The sequence below is a fragment of the Lagenorhynchus albirostris genome, chromosome 1 (genome assembly GCF_949774975.1).
Source record: "Lagenorhynchus albirostris chromosome 1, mLagAlb1.1, whole genome shotgun sequence".
Lineage (NCBI taxonomy): Eukaryota > Metazoa > Chordata > Mammalia > Artiodactyla > Delphinidae > Lagenorhynchus > Lagenorhynchus albirostris.
In genome coordinates this window covers 134,036,732-134,058,196 of record NC_083095.1, presented here as the reverse complement: position 1 = coordinate 134,058,196, position 21,465 = coordinate 134,036,732, and the positions used below count along the sequence as shown (strand labels likewise).

The 21,465-nt window shown below is 36.6% G+C and overlaps 1 protein-coding gene across 2 annotated transcripts in view; it reads right to left on the bottom strand.

Moving 5' to 3' along the window:
- SCAPER (S-phase cyclin A associated protein in the ER) overlaps positions 1–21,465 on the bottom strand; it is a 493,568-nt gene that overhangs the window by 114,554 nt on the left and 357,549 nt on the right. For both annotated transcript variants that reach the window (XM_060170191.1, XM_060170192.1), the window contains exon 25: positions 17,144–17,267. In XM_060170191.1, coding sequence (XP_060026174.1) covers positions 17,144–17,267 — 124 coding nt within the window. The remainder of the gene's footprint in view (positions 1–17,143; positions 17,268–21,465) is intronic.

Below are 21,465 nucleotides of genomic sequence, written 5' to 3'. Positions count from 1 at the left end.
GCGAAGCCAAGCAAGTTATCTTTTAAGGAACAAAACTACATACTGAAGTGTGGTCTACATTAAGACTCTCATTTGCTGCTGTCAGAGGTGTTAATGAGACCTAATATTGCTGCTTTTCCTCTCTACACAGACTGCTTTCATAGGTGAGAATGAACTGAGCAAGAGCAGAAGCCCACCATAAAGAATGCTTTTAGTCTATTTCCAGTACCTCATAAAACCACAAGAGGACTGGGAAAGGGCATAGAAACAGGAACTTAGCTGTGTGTATGACCATTTTAATGTCTGGTATTACTGTTCTCTTTCATTTACTAGAAACGCCAGAAGGTCTTCTGCTTGATGCCCTGCTATGTCTAAGTACAAACATGAAGATGTTGGGATGTAAGCTTCAGAAGGGCAAGAAGAGAGACTGAATTATTATAGGGTGCTGGAAAAGGCCTAAACAGAGTTCATCTATATTCACCCTTCTAATTTCTGCCTATCCTCCACACCTGACCCACTAGTAGTCTCTTTTTCTCTCCATTCTATATTGCCCTCCTGAGCCCTCCTCTTGTCTGTTTCCTTCTCGTCTTGGGTCCCACTCTTGTCTTCCTTTTAGTCTCTTCCATTTTCTTTCATCTTTCTGCTTTCTGAGTATGTGTACAAATGTGCATGTGTATGATTCTCACCCTTGCTAAGCTTATTTCAGGCTTCTCTTCCTAGTCTCTCTTCTTCCTCCCAAACAAAAGCTATGAAGTCTGTTAGACATAAAGAAATAGAACTATTCCCTTGCAATTGTTGATGATGGCCTTTGTGCTTTTCATTTGCAGTAGTTTTCTCCCTGCAGCTAGGTACTACAGGTTCCAGTCTGAGTACTGGGATCACCCATTTTCCTGAATCTCTATGTTAAATGACAACATAGCATGTTCAAAATGTACATTGAATAGCTGCACTTCCTTTAAGGAATTTTCAAAACATGGGTTAAATAGTTGTTTTTAAAATTCCTCTGCAGGTATTTTAAAACATGTTTCAACTATATAGCTATAGATATACAGTCTACAATGAAAGCTTCACTTTCCTTTCATAAAAACAATCATTTTTCCAATAAAGAAATCTTTTTAAGTTCAAGGCCATATTTAAGCCCTAAGAATTAAGTCCTGGTATTTAAATTACCAAGTATTTCAGTTACTGAGGTGAATGCATGTAGCTGATGGAAACCACATAACTCTTCCCAAATTCCGGAAGTCTAGAACTTTTATTTCTGTACTGCTTCAAAATCTATCTATATGTATGTGTGTGTTTGTATGTGTATAAAATATCAAACTTCAGAAAAGTTGCAATTATAGTTCAGAGTCATGCTGTACCTAGTTGTCATGTCTTGTTCCTACCCATCTAGAAAATTCCTCAGTGACTCCTTGAACTTTCATGATTTTGAGACTTTTGAAGATTACAGGTTATTTTGAAGAATGTCCCACAATTTGGGTATGTCTGATGTTTCCTCACGATTAGATTCAGATTATGCATCTTTGGCAGGAATATCACAGTAGTGATACTGTGTTCTTCTCATTGCAGCCTATCAGGTGACAGACAATTTTGATTTGTTGTACTACTGATAATGTTCACTTTCATCACCTAAGGTGGTGTGTACCAGGTTTTCCCACTACAAAGTCACTTTTATTTTGTAATTAATAACAACTTGGTAGGAATGTACTTTGAAACTAGGTAAATATCCTATTCCTCATCACATATTCATTTTTTTTAAAGAAATGGGTACAGCATAAGTATTTCATAAAAAAGTAAATATTTCTCTTTCACTGGTTAAAAAAAGGCAGAGTGATATTTGGAACAGAATTTGAGATATAGGTCTTCCAGCTTAAACTGACAGATCAATTACCATTTGTATCTATTTAAAACATAGGCCATTATTTTTAAAAATGTAGAAGTACAATAAATGTATTCTTTCCTCACATTTGAAACCTGAGAAATAAGCAAGCTTCTGTAGGGTAAAAGCTAAGGCCATGTCATTTCACTGTTAACTCAGTATCCGTCTTAAACTGAACCTGGCTTAAGTCCGGCTGGAGCTCTCACCGCTTAGCACTCACTCCTTTTCCCTCTGCCTTTATTTTGGCTGTAAGCTTACTAAGGTTGATATTTTTTTCTCATTTCCTTAGATAATGATTAAATTACTTATCAATCAGTTCTCAGTTTAGATAGCTCCTCTAGGAACTTCCCCCGACTCTTGAATATCTCAGCACCCTGTCTTGACTCATCATAACCCTTAAAATATTATATCGCATTTGTCTGTTTGCTTGTTTGAACTGAACTATCCACAAGACTGTAAATTCCAAGAAGACTAAGATTGTGGCTTTAGTCCATTAAAAATTTAATAACTTAACTAGAACAATACCAACAGATTTAAACTCTTTTGGCTCTTCTGCTATCCCACTCCATGCCTCTCTACTTAAGTAACCACTATCACGAATTTTGTGTTTGTCATTTCCTTGCTTAATAAAGTTTTTTTAATCACATATGTATGTGTCCCTAAAGAATATAATTTTTAGTTTCCCTTGTTTTCACACTTTATAAAAATAATATTTGAAAAAATTAATCAGTGAATTTAATTTACTAACATTTTTAGAATTTTTGCTTCGGTTCATGAGAGAAACTGGCCTGCATTTTTTTTTTTTTTTTCTTGTTTGGTTTTGTTAACAAGGTTGTATTGGCCTCAAAGAATGAATTGGGAAGAAGTTCCACTTTTTCTCTTTCTGGAATAGTTTGAAATTGAAATGATCTCTTCCTTGAATGTTTGATAGAAGTTGGGTATAAGCATCATCTAAGCCTGTGATTTCTTTGTGGAAAGACTGTGAATAACCAATTCAATTTCTTTAATGGTTAGAGAAATTTTCAGGCTTTCTATTTCTTAAGTTGGTTTGTTGAGTTATAATTTTCTAGGAATTTGTTAATTTAAAATTTTAAATGCACTGGTATAAAGTTATTTGAAGTATTCTCTTAACTTTTTAATTCTTCAAGCTGCAGTTAATTCTTTATATTCCTTATATTATTTGTGTCTCTTCTCTTTTTTCGTGATCAAGTTTGGCAGAGGCTTGCCTACTATATTAGATTTTATGAATAACTAATTTTTGCTTTGTTGATATTCTCCAATGTTTGTTTGCTAACTACGTATTATAATTTCCCTTGTTTTCTCTCTAGGTTAATTTGGCTGTTCTTTTTCTAAGATTCTTAAGTTAAATACTCAACTACTTATCCATACACTTTATTCTTTTCAAATATAAGCATTTAAATATATATATTTTACAGTTTTGCTTTATTGCATCCCCCCAAATTTTGATATGTAGTATTTTCATTATTGTCCTATTTTAAGTTCAAAAATTTGTGACTTACTGTATGACTCCCGAGTTTAAGTCTCTAAATTTCTAAATGTATATGGATGTTTATCTTTTTGTTATCAATTTCTATCTTAATTGCATTACATTCAGAGAAAATTGGTTGCAGAATACTTCTATTAAAAACTACAGGGCTTCCCTGGTGGCGCAGTGGTTGAGGGTCCTCCTGCCAATGCAGGGGACACGGGTTCGTGCCCCGGTCCGGGAGGATCCCACATGCCATGGAGCGGCCGGGCCCGTGAGCCATGGCCACTGAGCCTGCACGTCCAGAGCCTGTGCTCCGCGGCAGGAGAGGCCACAGCAGTGAGAGGCCCGTGTACCGCAAAAAAAAAACCATACACACACACACACAAAACTATAAACTTCCCCTTAAGCATTGCTTTTTGGGGATATGCTATATTTTTATTATAATCAATTCAAATTATTTTCTAATTTCCCTTGTGATTTTGTAGGTATATTATTGATTTCTAATTTTATTCCATTGTGGTCAGAGAATATACTTTCAGTTTCTTTAAATTTACTACGATTGTTTTATGGCCCAGAATATAGTCAATCTTGAACACACTATGTATGCTAGAAAAGAATGTGCGTATTCTGCAATTGCTGGGTGTAGTGATGTATAAATATCAATTAGATCTAGGTGGTATCATCTATATTTTTACTTACTTTTTTTTTAGTCAAGTTATTTTATCAGTTGCTGAAGGAAGGTGCTGAATATCCGTCTATGAGAATGGAATTATTTTTCTCTTTGTTAATATTTGCTTCCTGTATTTTGAAGCTGTTATTAAGTACATATACATTTATAATTGTTATATTTTCCTATTGGTTAACCTTTTATCAATTTGCAATGATGCTCTTTATATCTTCTAATACTGTTATATAGTAAACTCCTCTTCGTTTGATATGAATGTAGCTATTCTAGCTTTTTGTTTTGTTTTGTTTTCAACTCATATTTATATAGGTCTGTGTTTTTATATTTAAGTACATCTCATGTATATAGCATTTGGTTGAGTCTTGGTTTTTACCCTTTTTGACAATTTATGCCTTGTAATTTTTTCAAGGAAAGTTTTGCACATTCTGTTTAGTATAATTATTGATATATTTGGGTTAGGTCTGCTGTTTCATTGTTTTCTGTCTGTCTCACTGTGTTTTGGAATATTTAGATATATTACAGAATTCCATTTTAATTTACATATTAGCTTCTAAGATACTTTGCTAGTAGCTGCTCTAAGGGATTATAATACACAATCTTAACTTTTCATAATTTACTTAGAGTTAAGATCGTACCACTTTGTATAAAATTCAGAAACTTTGTAACCTTATAGGTTTTCTGTCCTCCCCATCCTTTATACTACAGTTATCATTTGCAGTACACCTAAACATGTTATAACCTTAAAGACAGTGCTAAAATTTTTGGTTTAAACCATAACATGTACTTTAAAATTTTGTTAAAGAAACAAAGAGGAAAAGAATCTTCATTTCCAGTGTTCTTCATTCTTTCCTTCCTAAAGATAGCAATTTTCATTGGGTATCATTTTCCTTCAGTCTGAAGAACTTTAGCATTTCTAGTACTGCAAATCTGTTATCAACTAATTGTCTTAGGCATATATTTTAAAATGTCAACTGTATTTATTTCACCTTTATTCTTGAAGGATTTTTTTTGCTGGATATAGAAATTCTGGATTGAATATTTTCTTCTTCTAGCATTTTGAAGATGCTCACTGTCTTCTGGCCTCTGATGAGACAGATGTCAGACACTATCTGAATCATTATTTGCCTGTATGCAGTGTGACAACTTTCAACATTTTCTCTTTTTATTATACTTGGTTTTTATCAGTTTGGCTATGATTTACTTAGGCATGATTATCTTTGTATTTATCCTTTTGGAGGTTTGTTGAACTTCTGATTGAATCTATATATTTATGACTTTTACCAAATTTGGAAAAAATTTAGACATTATTCTTTCCAAAATATTTTAATGCTTCATTCTCTGTTCTTCTTCTGGATATCCAATATATATTACACTGTTTGATATTGTCCCACAAGTCCCTAAGGCTCTGTTCTTTTTCTTTGTTTTTGTTCCCCATTCCCTCCACCACACACATTCTTCAGACTGGTTAATTCCTATTCATATAACTTTAAGTTCAATAATATTTCTTCTGTTTACCTCCATTCTGCTGTTAAGCCCACTAGTGAATTGTTTTTTAAAAACGTATACTTATTTTGTAAATAATTTTACACTTCTCTCAGCCTTCCCTAGTGTTAACACCCTACATATAACTATGGCACAATTACCAAAACCAGAAAATTAACACTGATACAAAACAATGAACTAATCTACAGATCTCACTAGAATTTTGCCAGTTTTCTCCCTAACGTCCTTTTTTTCGGCTTCAGGATCCAATCCAGAATCCCACACTGAATTTAGTTGTCACATCTCTCTAGTCTCTATGAGTTTTTCAGTCTTTGCATTTCATAAGCTATCTTGTAGACTGTCCTCAATTTCGATTTTGTCTGATATTTTCTCATATTTAGATGGCATTTTTGGCAAGAGTACCACAGAAATGATGATGTGAGCTTCTAAGTATATAATATTAGAGGGTAAATGATATTGATATGTTCTGTTTCTGGTGATGTTAGCTTTGATCACATAGTTAAGGTAATATCTGCCAAATTTCTTTATTGTAAAGTTTCTATTTTCCTTCTTTGTAATTCAAAGTATCTCGTGTGGAGTTATTTTGAAACTTCGAAAATATCCTGTTTCTCGTCATACTTTTACTCACTAATTTTTGCATCCGTTGATGATTCTCTCCTGCAATAATAATTACTGTGGTGTTTGTCTAATGTGATTTTTCTATTTTTCATCATTCCCTCTCATTAATTCATTTGGTGAATTTTTAAATTCAGTTACTGTATTTTTCAGTTTGATTCTTTTAAAAAAGCAGGCATATGACTTTTCTGGACTCAACTGGAAAACTCTATTCTTGGATAGCAGCTGAAATCTCAGTTCAGTTTGTCTTTAGCTGAGGCACTTGGAGTCTGTCCCACACATATATGGTACCAGGGTCATTCAGATATTTATAAATAATTTAGGGGATCCTCCTTTCTGGCTCTCTCCTTTTTGAATATCAGCCTTACATTCTAGCAGTTGTCTTTGCCCCAGATTCTGTCTTCTGGTTCTTTAGGCCAGAAGAATTGCAGATTTTCTACAGTAGTTCTAGTCATCCCATGTGGTACCAACTGTGGCCTGCCCTCAGGCTAAAAGCCATAAAACCAGGAAACTCACTCAATGCTGTTCCCTTCTTCCAAGTATCTATTCCAATCAGAATTTGTCTGCTTTTGATTGGTCTCTAGTACCTTCAGGTAGGTTTTTTTCATACTTTACCCAGAGATTATACTTGTCATCTGCAGGAGGGTCAGTCTGGTAGGAGCTTATTCAATAATATCTGAAGCAGTACTGGATTATCTATACGATACTGATTCTTTCAAATATGTTAAGACTTGCTTTATGGCCTAGTGCATAGTCAATTCTTGTAAATTTCCCATGTGAGCTTATAAAAAATGTATATTCTCTAATATTGCCATACGGTTCTATCTATGTGCATTAAACCAAGTCTGTGAATTATTTTATTCAGCTGTGTACATATTTAACAATCTGTCTGCTTTACCCACCATTTGAAAGCAGTGTGATAAAATCTCCACTATGATGCTGGATGTGTCAATTTCTCCCTCAAGCGGTCAACTAATGATTCTAGGTGACAGTAATAATAATGATGATGATACTATTTCATATGACTGCAGTAGAAGGGCAATTAGAGTTATAATCTGACCCATATTCTTTCACTAGGTCAATTTTGAATATAGCTTTGAGGGTAAAGTTCTACATCAGTTACAATATCCTTTAACTGTTCTCACCAAACTTACATTAGCGGTGTGTCATGTAATACAGTAGAAGGAAGGTTAGGTTGGGATTTTGAAGACCTGAATTTGAATCCCAGTTCTATTGGTAACAGGCTGTGAGACTTTTGGCAAATACCCACCCTATACATCTCTCATTCTTCTCCTTTTTTGAGTTCCGTTGTCCTCATTTGTAAAACAAGGAGGACTGGACTAGACTGGATACTATGAAGGCCTCCTCTCTGTTTCTGATATTCTCTGTATCAATAAGCTATATAGCCTACTAGACACAGAGTTCACATTATTGATGAAGAAAAGGGTAGGGTGTCCTTGACATGCTGAGCAAGTGCCACATAGTGAGGAAAGGAGAAACAAGACGCAAGTGGCATCAGGAAGAGCAATATTACCAGTAGAGTTGAAGGATTTCTGCTCCCTGTAATTAACTATTAAGTCCATGTTCTGGCTCCTTGGTACAAAGAAAACAATGTGGTGAATGGCCAATTCCAGGCCTTTGCTACTGTAATGAAAATGAAATAGGCACCTGCATGGCTCTGCACACGACTCAGTGAAAAATGATCCCCTTGCTGTAAGGTTGCACTTATATTTTCTTTGTTTGTACACAGGGCTTTCTTGTCACATTCTGAAGTGCTCACCAACAGTCTCTTTGATCCAACAGTACCATATCAATTATTTAAGGTTTGTACATCACTTTTCAATTAACAGTTTCCTTGGCTCCAGAAAATATATACACACAATTTATAAGAGTATTCTTTAAATATTCCATGAGGAACAGGTTACTATGAATTAAAAATAAGAGTGCTAATAAAATATGTAATGCCTTTTAAAGTGCAATGAAACATCAAGAAATTATAAATCTTTTAATTAAATGCTTCTTCAGTGTATCTTACCCAGGTGACAATATTAAACATGTATAAAATTAAAGTCACAAAAATGTTACTTTATCTCATTTGTCAACTCAATAAGGTGAGGACACACCAATTTAGGTTATAGGAAGGGATGTCCTGGTCAGGGACTCAGGAGACTAGCATCCAGGTCACGGTTCTATCACTAGGTAGTTGTATGATCTCTTTGCCACATCTCAATTTACTAATCTGTAATATGGACTATTTAGAATTTGTTCAACATTAAAAGTCTATCAATCTATTTTCACAGCACTCAGTAATACCTGTACTGGTCTTTTTTTATGGTAATAAACATGTAACATAAATTTACCGTCCAACAATTTTAAGTATACATTACAGTCTAATTAACTATATGCACATGGTTGTAAAACAGATCTCTAGAACTTTTTCATCTTGCATGACTGAAACTCAATACCCACTGAACAGTAACTTCTCACTTCCCCTCACCCCAGCTCCTGGAAATCACCATTCGACTTTCAGTTTAATGAGTCTGACTACTTTAGATATCTCACATAAGTGAAATCATGCAGTATTTGCCGCTCTGTGACTGGCTTATTTCATAAGGTTCATCCATGTTGTAGCATACGTCAGGATTTCCTTCTTTTTTATGGCGAACCAATATTCTGGTGTATGTACATACATTTTCTTTATCCACTCATTTGTCAATGGACATTTAGGTTATCTCCCCCTCTTAGTTACTATGAATAATGCTACAGTGAAAAAAAATAAAATAATGCTACAGTGAACATGAGAGTGCAAGTATCTATTTGAGATTCTAATTTCAGTTCTTTTTGGGTAAATACCAAGAAGTAATCCCATATGGTAGTTCTATTTTTAATTTCTTGAGGAACTGCTGTTACTGTTTTCCAAAGCAGCTGCACCATTTTACATTTCCACCAGCAGTGCACAAAGGTTCCAATTTCTCCAAATTCTTGCCAATACTTGTTACGTTCTGTGTTTTTGATTTTTGGATATTATGTATTTTGGATATTAACCCTTCATCAGATATATATGTTTCAAATATTTTCTCCCACTCTGAAGTTTGCCTTTTCATTTTGCTGATTGTTTCATTTGCTGTACAGAAGCCGTTTAGTTTGATGTAGTGCCACTTGTTTATTTTTGCTTTTGTTGTACTTTTGGCATCATATCCCCCCCAAAAAATCCTTGCCAGGACCAATGTCAAGGAGCTTTCTCTTCATGTTTTCTTTTATGAGATTATGGTTTCAGGTCTTAAAGTTTTAAGTCCATTTGGAGTTAATTTTTGTGTATTGTGTAATTTTTGTGTATGGTCCCCACCTTTTTGGTACCAGGGACCAGTTTTGTGGAAGACAGTTTTTCCAAGGACTGGGGTGCAGGGGCAGTGTGTGTGTGATGGCTCAGACGGTAATGCGAGCGATGGGGAGTTGCAGATGAAGCTTTTCTCGCTTGCCCGCCATTCACCTCCTGCTGTGTGGCCTGGTTCCAGGGGTTGGGGACCTGTTGTGTAAGATAAGGGTCCAATCTCATTCTTTTGCATGTGGATATCCACCATTTCCCAACAGCATTTACTGAAGATTACCCAACAGCATTTATTGAAAAGACCACCTTTTCCTTTGTGTATTTTTGATGGTTTGTCAAATCTTAGTTGACTGTATATTTGTGGGTTTACTTCTGAGCTCTCTATTCTGTTCCATTGGTCTATGTGTCTGTTTTTATGTCAGTTTGCTTTAATCTGAATTACTTCCTTCCCTCTGCTAACTCTGGGCTTAGTTTTTCTTTTTCTAGTTTCTTGAGGTATAAAGTTGTTTGTGTGAGATCTTTCTTCCTTTTTAATGCAGGCATTTATTGCTATGAACTTCCCTCTTAGCACTGCCTTTAAGCATCTCATAAGTTTTTGTATATTTTGTCTCAAAGATACTATCTAATTTCTCTTTTAATTTCATTCTTTGATTCACTAGTTTTTTCATGAATTTGTTTAATTTCCACATATTTGTAAATTTTCCAGTTTTCCTTCTGCTATTAATTTCTATTTTCAATCCATTGTGGTCAGAAAATATACTTGGTATGGTATCAGTCATCTTAAATTTGTTGATGTGTTTTGTGACCTAACATGTGATCTATCCTGAAGAATGTTCCATGTGTGCTTGAGAAAAATGTGTATTCTGCTGCTGGTGGGTGGAATATTTTGTATATGTGTATTAGGTCCATTCAGCATATAGTGTTGTTCAAATCCTCTGTTTACTTAATGATTTTCTTTCTAGATGTTTATCCATTATTGAAAGTGGGGTATTGAAATCTCTTACTTTTACTGTGTTACTGTCATCTTCTTCCTTCAGTTCTTTTCAATGGTTGCTTCTTATATTTGAGTGCTCTGACGGGTGCATATGCATATATATTTACAACTGTTTTACCTTCCTGAAAAATTGACCTTTTATTACTATATGATGTCATTCTTTATCTCTTCTGAGAGTTTTTGACTTCAAGTCTATTTTGTCTGATATAGGTATGGCCACCTCTGCTCTTGTTTGGTTACCATTTGCATGGATTATCTTTGTCACTTCTTTCACTTTCAGCTTATGTGTGTCCTTAAATTTAAAGTGAGTCTGTTGTTGACAAATGAGTTTGATCCATTCAGCCACTGTATGTCTTTTTACTGGAGAGTTTAATCTATTTACATTTAAAGTAATTATTGATAGAGAAGGAACTACTATTGCCATTTTGTTAATTATTTTCTGTCTTGTAGTTATTTTGTCCCTCATTCCTCTCCTGCTGTCTTGCTTTGTATTGCTGATTTTTTTTTTTGTAGTAACATGCTTTGATTCCTTTCTCATTTTCTTTTTTTTTTCTTTTATTTTCCTTTTTTTTTTTAACATCTTTATTGGGGTATAATTGCTTTACAATGGTGTGTTAGTTTCTGCTTTATAACAAAGTGAATCAGTTATACATATACATATGTTCCCATATCTCTTCCCTCTTGCGTCTCCCTCCCTCCCACCCTCCCTATCCCACCCCTCCAGGCTGTCACAAAGCACGGAGCCAATATCCCTGTGCCATTCGGCTGCTTCCCACTAGCTATCTACCTTACTACTTTTGTTAGTGTGTATATGTCCATGACTCTCTCTTTTGAGTATCTTCTATAGGCATTTTCTTTGTGGTTGCCACTGGGTTTACATAAAACATCTTATAGTTATAATAATCTATTTCAAGCTGATAACAACATCAATCACATACAAATATGCTACACTTTTACTTCTCCCCCCCAATATTTATGTTACTGATGTCATAAAATACATATTTTATATCATGTATCCATTAACATACTTTTATAGTTATAGTTATTTCTACACTTTTGTCTTTTAATTTCTATAACAGAATTAACAGTGATTTAACCACCCTCCCATTACAGTATTACAGCATTCAGTATTTGTCTACATATTTACATTTACCAGTAAGCTTTATACTTTCATATGCTTTCATGTTGCTATTTAGTGTCTTTTTGTTCCCAATTGAAGGACTCCTTTTAGAATTTCTTGTAAAGCAGGTCCAGTAGTGGTGATGAATTCCCTTAGCTTTTATTTATCTGGGAAAGTTTTTATTTTTCCTTCATTTTTGAAGGATAGTTTTGCTGGATATAGTGTTCTTGGTTGGCCTTTTTTTCTTTCAGCATTTTGATTATAACCTCCCACTCCCTTCTGGCCTGTGGTGTTCCTGGTGAGAAATCCACTGATTGTTTTATGAGAGTTCCCTTGCATGTGACAAGTTGCTTTCCTTTTGCTGCATTGGAAATTCTGTCTTTGACTTTTGATAAGTTGATTATAATGTGTCTCTGTGAGATTCTTTGGGTTCATCAAAGTTAGGATCTGTTGGAATTCTTGAATTTGGATTCCCTTTCCTTCACTAGATTGGGAAATTTTAGGCCATTATTTATTTAAATAAGCTTTCTGCCCCATTCTCTCTTTCTCTCTCCTTTTGGGACTACCATAATACATACAATTGGCCTACTTTACAGTACAGCATAAGTCCCTTAGGCTTTTTTCATTCCTTTTTCTTTTTATTCCTAACTGGATAATTTCAAATGACCTATCTTTTAGTTCGATGATTCTTTCTTCTGTTTGATCAATGCTGATCTTGAATTCCTCTAATTTTTTCAGTTCAATCATTTTGTTCTTCAGCTCCAAAACTTCTCTTTGGTTCTTTTTATATTTTCTACCTCTTTGTTATTTTCATTTTGTTCATACATCATTTTCTTGAGTTCATAGAACATCCTTATGATGATTATTTTGAATTTTTTGTCAGGTAATTCATATACCTGTTTCTTTAGGGCTGGTTTTGAAGATTTATCTTGTTCTTTGTAGGGGCCATGTTTCCCTTTTTCTTTGTGTGTCTTGTAACTTTGTGTTGGGATCTGCACATTTGAAAAAACAGGCATGACTTTTAGACTGTACATACTGGCTTTGTAAAGGGGAAGACACCAATCACCTTGACTAGGGAATCAGGCATTCTCTGACACTTTTGTAGGGGATGGGACTTCTCTGGGCCTGCGTGAGCAATTCCTCAATTAGAAAGGCTTGCTGGTTTCTGTTTCAGGAGATCATAATCTCTTGCTCCCTCTGGTGTCTACCTGCAGCACTGCAAGTTCTCTGGTTCTCAGAAGCAAGCTGCCTTGCTCTCTCTTGTTCTCAGGGCCTGCCAGGCATCCAAAGTATGCCAGTTTCCTGTCAGTGCCATAAGTCAGGTGAGACAGATACAAGTCCCCTGGCAGCCCTCCAAAAAGCCAGAATGCAGGACTCACACTCAACTCCCCTCCCTCCTAGAGGGGAGAACCCATGGCCTGGGGTATTATCTTCCAGTGTGGAGCTGTGCCAACTTGAGAGAGGGGCGATCATGAGTAAAGCAAAACAGTTCTTCTTACCCACATCAATGTGGCTGTTCTTGGCTTTGAGATCATCTGGGGTATTGCAATATCTTAACTGTTTACCAGAGTTCTCACAATGGTATTTTGGTCTGTATATAGTTGTTAAGTATCTCTGTGGGGAATGAGAACTGCGGCTTCCTATTTTGTCAATTTGCTCTTTTTCACTGGTCTTTCTATTGCCTTCTAATGTGCATGTCTGGTCTCCTCAAGGAGACATTTTGAAGGTAGAGGCCTACTTTTCTATGCACTGAAATGATTTAGGTACAGAGAAGATTCTTAACAATTACTTATTGAATGAAATCTGCTTTAACATATTTTAAAGTTTTCATACTTTTTGGAAGATAATACATCTCTGTTAGCCTTCATCCTAGATCATGCCTGTCTAAATGTACTGTTTTTACAGGGCTCCAAATAAATTCCTCAAGACCTTATCTTAAAAATCCTACTTTGAATCTGCGCTGCAAGAAAAAGCACATACTTTTACAGTGCCACATATGCTAATTTAGCTTTTGTAAAAATCATAATCCAGAACTGTAGAATTTCCATCCTTCCTCAAGGCATGGGCAAATACAATTTCTTCCCGAAAGCCTCTCCAATGCTCCAATTAGAACTCATTCATTCATTCATCAAATATTTAACAGGCACCTCTTATGTGCCAGGCACTCTTTTAGGCTGTGTGGGCTACTCTGTAGCTCTGATTATGTTACAGAACTTCTCATAGCTTTTCTTTAATGTTAATGTATGTAAGTTGTTCCTTCTTCAACTGTGGGCTTCTAGAGGGAAGGAACTGTGTCCAATTCACCTCTGTAACCCTGGAATCTGTACAATGCTTTGCACATAATTGAGCTGAAATATAAGAGTGCTAAAACAAACTCCAAACAGCTAGATTGGGGGAAAATAAAGTCTTCGAAACCATCTCAGTTTGCTGAAGAACCAGAAAGGCTGAAGTGCACTATAATCAGGTGTCATATAAATTCCACCAGATCTCAATTAATTAGCTTCTTTTATGCTTCTTTCTAATCCTTCTGGAAAATGTGTTGATGACTATTTTCTATCCTTTACTTAAAGGGTACTAACAAGTTAGAGATCCATATTTCAGTTACATGTATATCAAAACAAGTCAGCAATAAAAATGGAAATGCACTCAAGTGATTTCCAGAAAAATAAAAATCACCATCACTAGCCACCACCACCCTCCACTTCCCCAACTTAGAAAACATACCCTCCTCTCCCAACTATCACATACTCTATCACAGTGGTATTAGAATTGACAGCTAGAGAATGAAAAGCCAAAAGGAACAGCAGAAACCAGAAAGTGCCACATATAGGGGGGATGAAATGTGTTTGACAAACTAATGTCCCAGGATCCCAGTTCTAAACTGAACAAAATAAACATAGAATGTGGTGAAATCCACTGGTTGGGAGATTAAAAGCCTTCTGAGTGTCAAGAAACCTTGAGGTCACAAGTAAGGGAATATTATTCAAAGAAAACTGGGGATTTCAAAATACAGGGAGAGGATCAAGCTACTTGTAACAAGCTCCTGGCACATAGTAGGCACTTAGTAATTGAAAGCTATTATGAGAAGCTAAGGTCTAGCTCAAATGTCCCTCCTTTGTGATGTCTTGGGCAGAGGCTACTGAGCTCCTTCCTCTGTGCTCCATTATACTCTGTACAGGTTTCCAACACACCATTTTTATATGCAGTTTACATGTCTATTCCCACTCCTATGCAGGAATTTCCTGGATGATTGGGATCATGTCTTATGCTTCTCTGGAACTGGAAATAGTAGGCGCTTACAATTATTAAGTGAGAGAATAAACAAACTACCTCATACAATAAGAAAAGGTTTCGATCAGAAAAGAATGAACAGCTAGGATGGAAGATCTTGTCTATAAGTCTTCTTGCTCATTCCTTCACATTTCAAATGTCTCTTTTGTTACTTGTTCTGTTCAAAGTACATTTATGTATCTTCTTCCATTAGCAATATAGAATAGGTTTCACAGAGTAAATTATTCCAGATGATGCAGCATGCAACAGTGGGAGAGCATGGAGTTTGGTTTTATAGTTTTTGCTTCTTATTTTGAAATAATTTTAAATTGGTAATGGAAGAATATAAATTATATACTTTGTACAGGACAAGTAACACAAGAGAATGGCTTTTAAATGTGAAAGAATATGCAAGAAGACTTAAAAACAGGATATGATGCAAGAATAGTAGAGTTCCCTTCAGCCAATACCCCTACTGTTAACACCTTACAAAACCATAGTATAATTACCGAAAGCAAGAAGTGAGCCAATAAAATTAACTATTCTATAGACCTTATTTGAACGTTCAGTTTTCTCACTAACGTCCTTTTTCTGGTCTAGGATCCCACATTACATCTAACTGTCAGATCTCCTTAGTTTCCTCCAGTCTGTGACAGTTCTCCAACCTTTCCTTTTCTTTCATGACACTGACACTTTTAAAAAGTACATGTCAATTTTTGTGTAGAATGTCCCTTAATTTGGGTTTGACAGACCTAGGTTGGACTCTTGACTCCGTGACTTACTATCTATGTAGCCCTGGGCAAACCAACCTCTCTGGGACTCAAGTTTCCTCATCTGTAAAATGATATTATAATACTGACTTTCTGTTTTAAAAGTTAAATGAAGCAATATATATTAAAATGCCTGGAATATAATAAGGCCATACCACAAATGCTAAGTCTTTTCTCCTTGCCCCTGCCTTTCAACTATTTCTGATAGAATTTTGCTAAATGCGTAACCCGTATTTCAATGCCTTCTTTTATAGATAAAACCACATATAACTTAGCCCTCAAGTGATGACTCGGTGTCATCACTATAAATAGCCATTATTGCACTGTGTAACAGTTCTAGGTCTGTGTTTTTTGTTCTCTCTCACTGCAGTTCCTTCTCATTGTCAGTATACCTACGTGTAAGGGCCTCATCATTTCCTTTCTGATTTTCAGCTTGAAACATATGGGGTTCCATTTATTTACTTATATATTCATCAAAGACATACTGTGTTGGGATCTCGGAGAAAGTGATAAATTACCTCCTGTCCTCCTTGATTTTATGGCTAGCTGGGGAAATGGACAAGTAAACAGTTAATTACAATTCAATGTGGTTAATTCTATGAATGACATAATGCAGAGGAGCATATAAGAAGAACACCTAACCTGGACTTGGGGAAAGAGTCAGGTTGGGGAAGGTTTCATAAAGAAGGTGCCATTATGTCTCAGTAAAGGTCTACAGAATGTGTAGAAATTAACCAGATGGAGAAGGAAAGAGAGCAAAAGGCACACAGTTTAGGATGAGCTATTAGAAATACACGCTGAGTAAAAGTAGATCGGTTCTGAAAAATAAATCTCCTGTGTTATAAACTTGCAGCTTGAGAGCGATTTTGTGCCAATACCTCAGGAGCTCAGAAACTTGACCAAGAAAATTCTGGCCCCAGGGCTGTGTTCCGGAGACTGCAGTTGACAGGCCTAAACCTTTGGATATTATGCTGAGCTTACCTCTTTCAACATCTGTGAACCGAAGTAAAATTTAAGGCTACAATTGGCTGCTTGTTCCCATTTCAAAAGTATAACAGGTTTGCCCCTTTCTGACAGAGGAGTTTCTTGCTTCAAAAAAATATATCAATGGTCATCAAAAAGTCCTTTTTAAACTGACCCTTTTAACTGAGCTGGTAAGATAGGTTTTGAGACTTTCCCAGCTGTCTTCCCTTCTACAGCACTCATTCCTACGGCCTCAGAGGTTTGCCTTTGAGCTTAACTGATTCCAAAGCCCTAGTCTGACCATGTAAATTTATGATATCAGCAAGCGCTACATGTATATTACCCATCAAATACTGGAAATTAGGAGAATGCAATATAAGATTTTCAAATTAAGAGGTTTTTCTGCCAGTTCCTATTTTACTCTCCCAATCATCTTCACTTTTTTTTTTTTTTCCCAATCTGGAGAGTAAATAAGCTTTTAGTTTTCTCCACAGGGGATATTTCTCAAATCTTAGCTGCTTCTAACTCAAAGCAATAATATTACATACCGTCAACTGGTGTATGAGGAGGTCCATTAAGAAGGTAATCTTGTTACTAAACAGAACATCAGTGCAGTTTTCTGAACAGTTATTGCAGGTGAGGTTGTAAACATTGATTGCATTGCAGAGAGACCTAACAGAAGGAGAAAAACACCACTTATAAAACTCGTGCAAGCTCTTCTCTAAACAATTTAAAATACATAAAAGGAATGGTATAAAAGCAACAGGCATGGGATAGAAGTCACTCTAAAAAAAAAAAAGCCAAATATTACTAGGTACAAGGTCCATCAGCTAGATATAAAAGCTTGTAATTTTTATCCACAGCCCAGTGTTCATTAGTAACTAATTCTTGACTCTTATTAATTTCTTAGTTGCAGCAGCAGGCAATGGAAATGTACTTACCGGTCTACTGACAAGGTCTTAATAATCTAAGATTAGATATTACCCAGGAATTTTGGGATCTAGAATTCTTTGAATAATACCCAGAAAAAAAGGTCTGCCAAAGCTCCTGTTGCTAGATCTCCTGGTTGACAAGGGCAGATGATGGAAGAAGGGAGCACACATGAGGAGAAACTAGAGGCTTTCCCTGTGAGACAAGAACTGCAGAGTTCTGGGGAGTGAGCACCACACCTGCTCAGAGATTGAGCAGGGGAGGACCTAGAGAGTAAAACAGTCTAAGGTCAAACCCATCAAAGAAATGTTTTTTTTTTTTTCTTAAGGATTAGAAAATTATATGCCACTGTTCAAAGAAACATTTGGAGCAACACTCAATGGGTATTCTTCTGAGTGCTTTGAAAACTGCATTGCCTGAGTGATCAATGTTGATTCCTGCCTGTCTGACTAAATCTCCTGCTTAAGTCCTATGTATAAGTGTTTTGATTTAGTCCCTTACAACCAACCCTCTAGAACAACAATTCTTAAAGTGTGAACCATGGACCAGTGACATCAATATCACGTGGGAACTTTTAGAAATGCAAATTCTCAGGTTCCACCCCAGATTACTAAATACTAGAAACTCTGGGGGTAGAGTCCAGCAATTTGTGTTTTAACAAATTTCACAGGTAATTCTGATGCATCTTCAAGTCAGAGGACCACTGTTCTGGAATAGGGGCTCTAGAGTTTGACAGAGCACTAGCATCACCTGTATATCTTCAAAGATATATACTTGCCTGAGTTCCTCCCCTGGAGATGCTAGTTGGGGAATGGGAGGGCTCTAGACATCTGCATGTTTCAAAAGTTCTATGAGCAATTCTGATGTATAGCTAGAGCTGAAAAGTACAGGTCTAAGAACCAACAAGTGAGTATTCATTCATTCAACAAATATCTAAGTGCCTATGATTTTCCAGGCTCTGTGCTAGGTGGACAAGACAGACAAGCTCTCTGTCCTCATGGAGCTGATGCTCTAGTAGGAGAAAGATGGTGAAGACAGCCCCTCTTGTACTTGTAATCATCTGTTTGTCTGATATAGTTGTATCTTGCTTCACATAATTGATAGGTTCCTGAAAACTGAGCATTAGAATACACTGGTTAAGAGTAGAGGTACTGGAATAAGACACTAGGTTAGAAACCCAGTTGTGCCATTTGAGGTTTTAGCAAGTTAGTCATTTAATATCTTAGCATCCATTTTCTTACCTATAAAACTGAGATAATAATACCTAAGCGTCACATGGTTATCATGAGAATTAAATGAAGTAACAGATGTAAAATATTATACTTAGGACAGTGCCTGGCACATGCTTAAATACTTAATAATGATAGACTTCGTTAGGGTTATTAATCTTATTATTCTTTTTTTTTAAAAATTTTATTTATTTATTAATTTATTTATCTATGGCTGTGTTGGCTCTTCATTTCTGCGCGAGGGCTTTCTATAGTTGCGGCGAGTGGGGGCCACTCTTCATCGCGGTGCGCGGGCCTCACTATCGCGGCCTCTCTTGTTGCGGAGCACAGGCTCCAGAGCGCAGGCTCAGTAGTTGTGGCACACGGGGCCAGCCGCTCCGCAGCATGTGGGATCTTCCCAGATCAGGACTCGAACCCGTGTCTCCTGCATTGGCAGGCGGACTCTCAACCACTGCGCCACCAGGGAAGCCCGAATCTTATTATTCTTGTTAAGAATAATGCACAAATAAAACATTAAAAAATCCAAAGTGTGCTACAGAAGCTATTATTTCCAGGATAATAAAGCACGGTGTGTCCCAAATTTTTTCATGGCATACTGGCATAAACAATGAAAGAGGGCTTCCCTGGTGGCGCAGTGGTTGGGAGTCCGCCTGCTGATGCAGGGGACGCGGGTTTGTGCCCCGGTCTGGGAGGATCCCACATGCTGTGGAGCGGCTGGTCACGTGAGCCGTGGCCACTGGGCCTGCGCATCTGGAGCCTGTGCTCCGCTGTGGGAGGGGCCACAGCGGTGAGAGGCCCGCGTACCGCAAAACAAACAAACAAACAAACAAACAACGAAAGGACTCTAAGTTGAAGGGAGCCAGGAGGAGGCTCAGCTCTGGCCTGACTTAATCCCTGAGGATTGTACAGGAAAACGTGGACTACATGTAACTCATTCAGGACACATTGGTTGGAGGCACTACCTAACAAATTCTCCACAAATGCAAATCAGCATTATTTCAGTTATTAGGTAACATATTTAGATTTTTCAAGAGGGCTTTTCTTTTTAATTTAAAAAATAACATGTATTTGTGATTATAAAAATAATTTTAGATAACTGTCATCACTTTGGGAAAGAGAAGCACAAATAAACAGTAAAAAACTATCAAGAGATGATTGGTATTTGTACTTCCAGTCTTCTCTTCTTACCAATATTCACTTAGTTAATATGTGTACAATGAATATTTCTCCATGACATTTAATATTTTTCTATAGGGACTTCCCTCGTGGTCCAGTGGTTAAGACTTTGCCTTCCAATGCGGGGGGGTGAGCGTTCGATCCCTGGACAGGGAACTAAGATCCCACATGCCTTGGGGCCAAAAAACCAAAACATAAAACAGAAGCACTATTGTAACAAATTGAATAAAGACTTTAAAAATGGTCCACATCAAAAAGAATCTTAAAAAAAAATTCTTCTATAACACTGGTCTTCAATTTTTTAAGAAAAAGCAGCAGAATGCTTTCTTACTCAGAAGCTTAAAAGCTAACAAAATCTTTTTCAGAAGCTTAAACCAAAGAACAGATAAAATCAGACCTCTTCTGACTGAAGCAGAAGTGGGAGACCCAGGACCCTACTTTGTTCTCCTCTCAAAGAGCCTTGAAGGGTTCCTCAGAGGCCTGGGGACACCTACGGGTGTGTTCCCTTGGAGTACAGTAAAAACTACTGAGCTTCAATACAAATAAAATTTAACTTGGTAACTTTTTGAATAGGAATGATGACCTTAGTACAACACACACAAAAAAGCATGGTGAAAAGTATCTCCCTCTTACTTATTTCCCTCAGCCACTCAGTTCCCTACCTTAGAAATCACCATGGTTACTAGTCTACATATCCTTCCAGAAGTAGTCTGTGCATATGCAAGAGTTGTTCCCTCCCACACAAATGGTATCATACAAGATTTGGAGGGTGAAGTGAGCCAAGGCCATCTTCCCGTGCCATTGGTTGTTGTCCTTATCAAGCAAGGTTTGGAAAAGTGAGGTTTTCCTGCAGTAGTATTCAGGTTCTATTTCCCGAATTCTGTGTGTCAAGAACCAGTGGGATAACTTGTACTATTTGATTTGATTTCCTAACCTCTGATCTGCAGCCTTAAGTACCCATTCTGTGGTTTCCCAGTTGTGAGAGAAAGTTGTGTGTGGCATTAGCTTATTTCCTTCCTAACTTGTGTTTGGCCTCAAAGGGAGCAGTGCCCCCAGTGGATATGTCTGGTATTGTTTTGGAGTCAACAACAAAAGGTCTACAACTTTTTCCAACAGTTTTGTAAACATCCAATTTCTTATTTTAAATTCCTTTTCTGATTAAAATACTTACATTGAGAAATATTATAGATTTTAAAAGATGGAACAGTGTCATCCAATGGATATAAAATTTTACTTCAATCAATTCCTTACTATTGTGCCCAATTTTCAACGTTATAAACAACACTGTTTTAATATTCACAGTTCTTAGTTATATGCCACAGGAAGTAAGCTCTGGTTGACTTAAATAGTAAGGAAATTAACTGACAGGCTATTGGGTATATCATAGGATTTAGAAAACACAGGCATAGAAGTTACCCTGCCCGGACCAATATCCAAATCACATACCATGAAATTGATCTGCTAAAAAAAACACTGGGCACCATATGCCACAGCTTGAACTCACACTATGATTTTGGACACCAGATGCAGCTGCC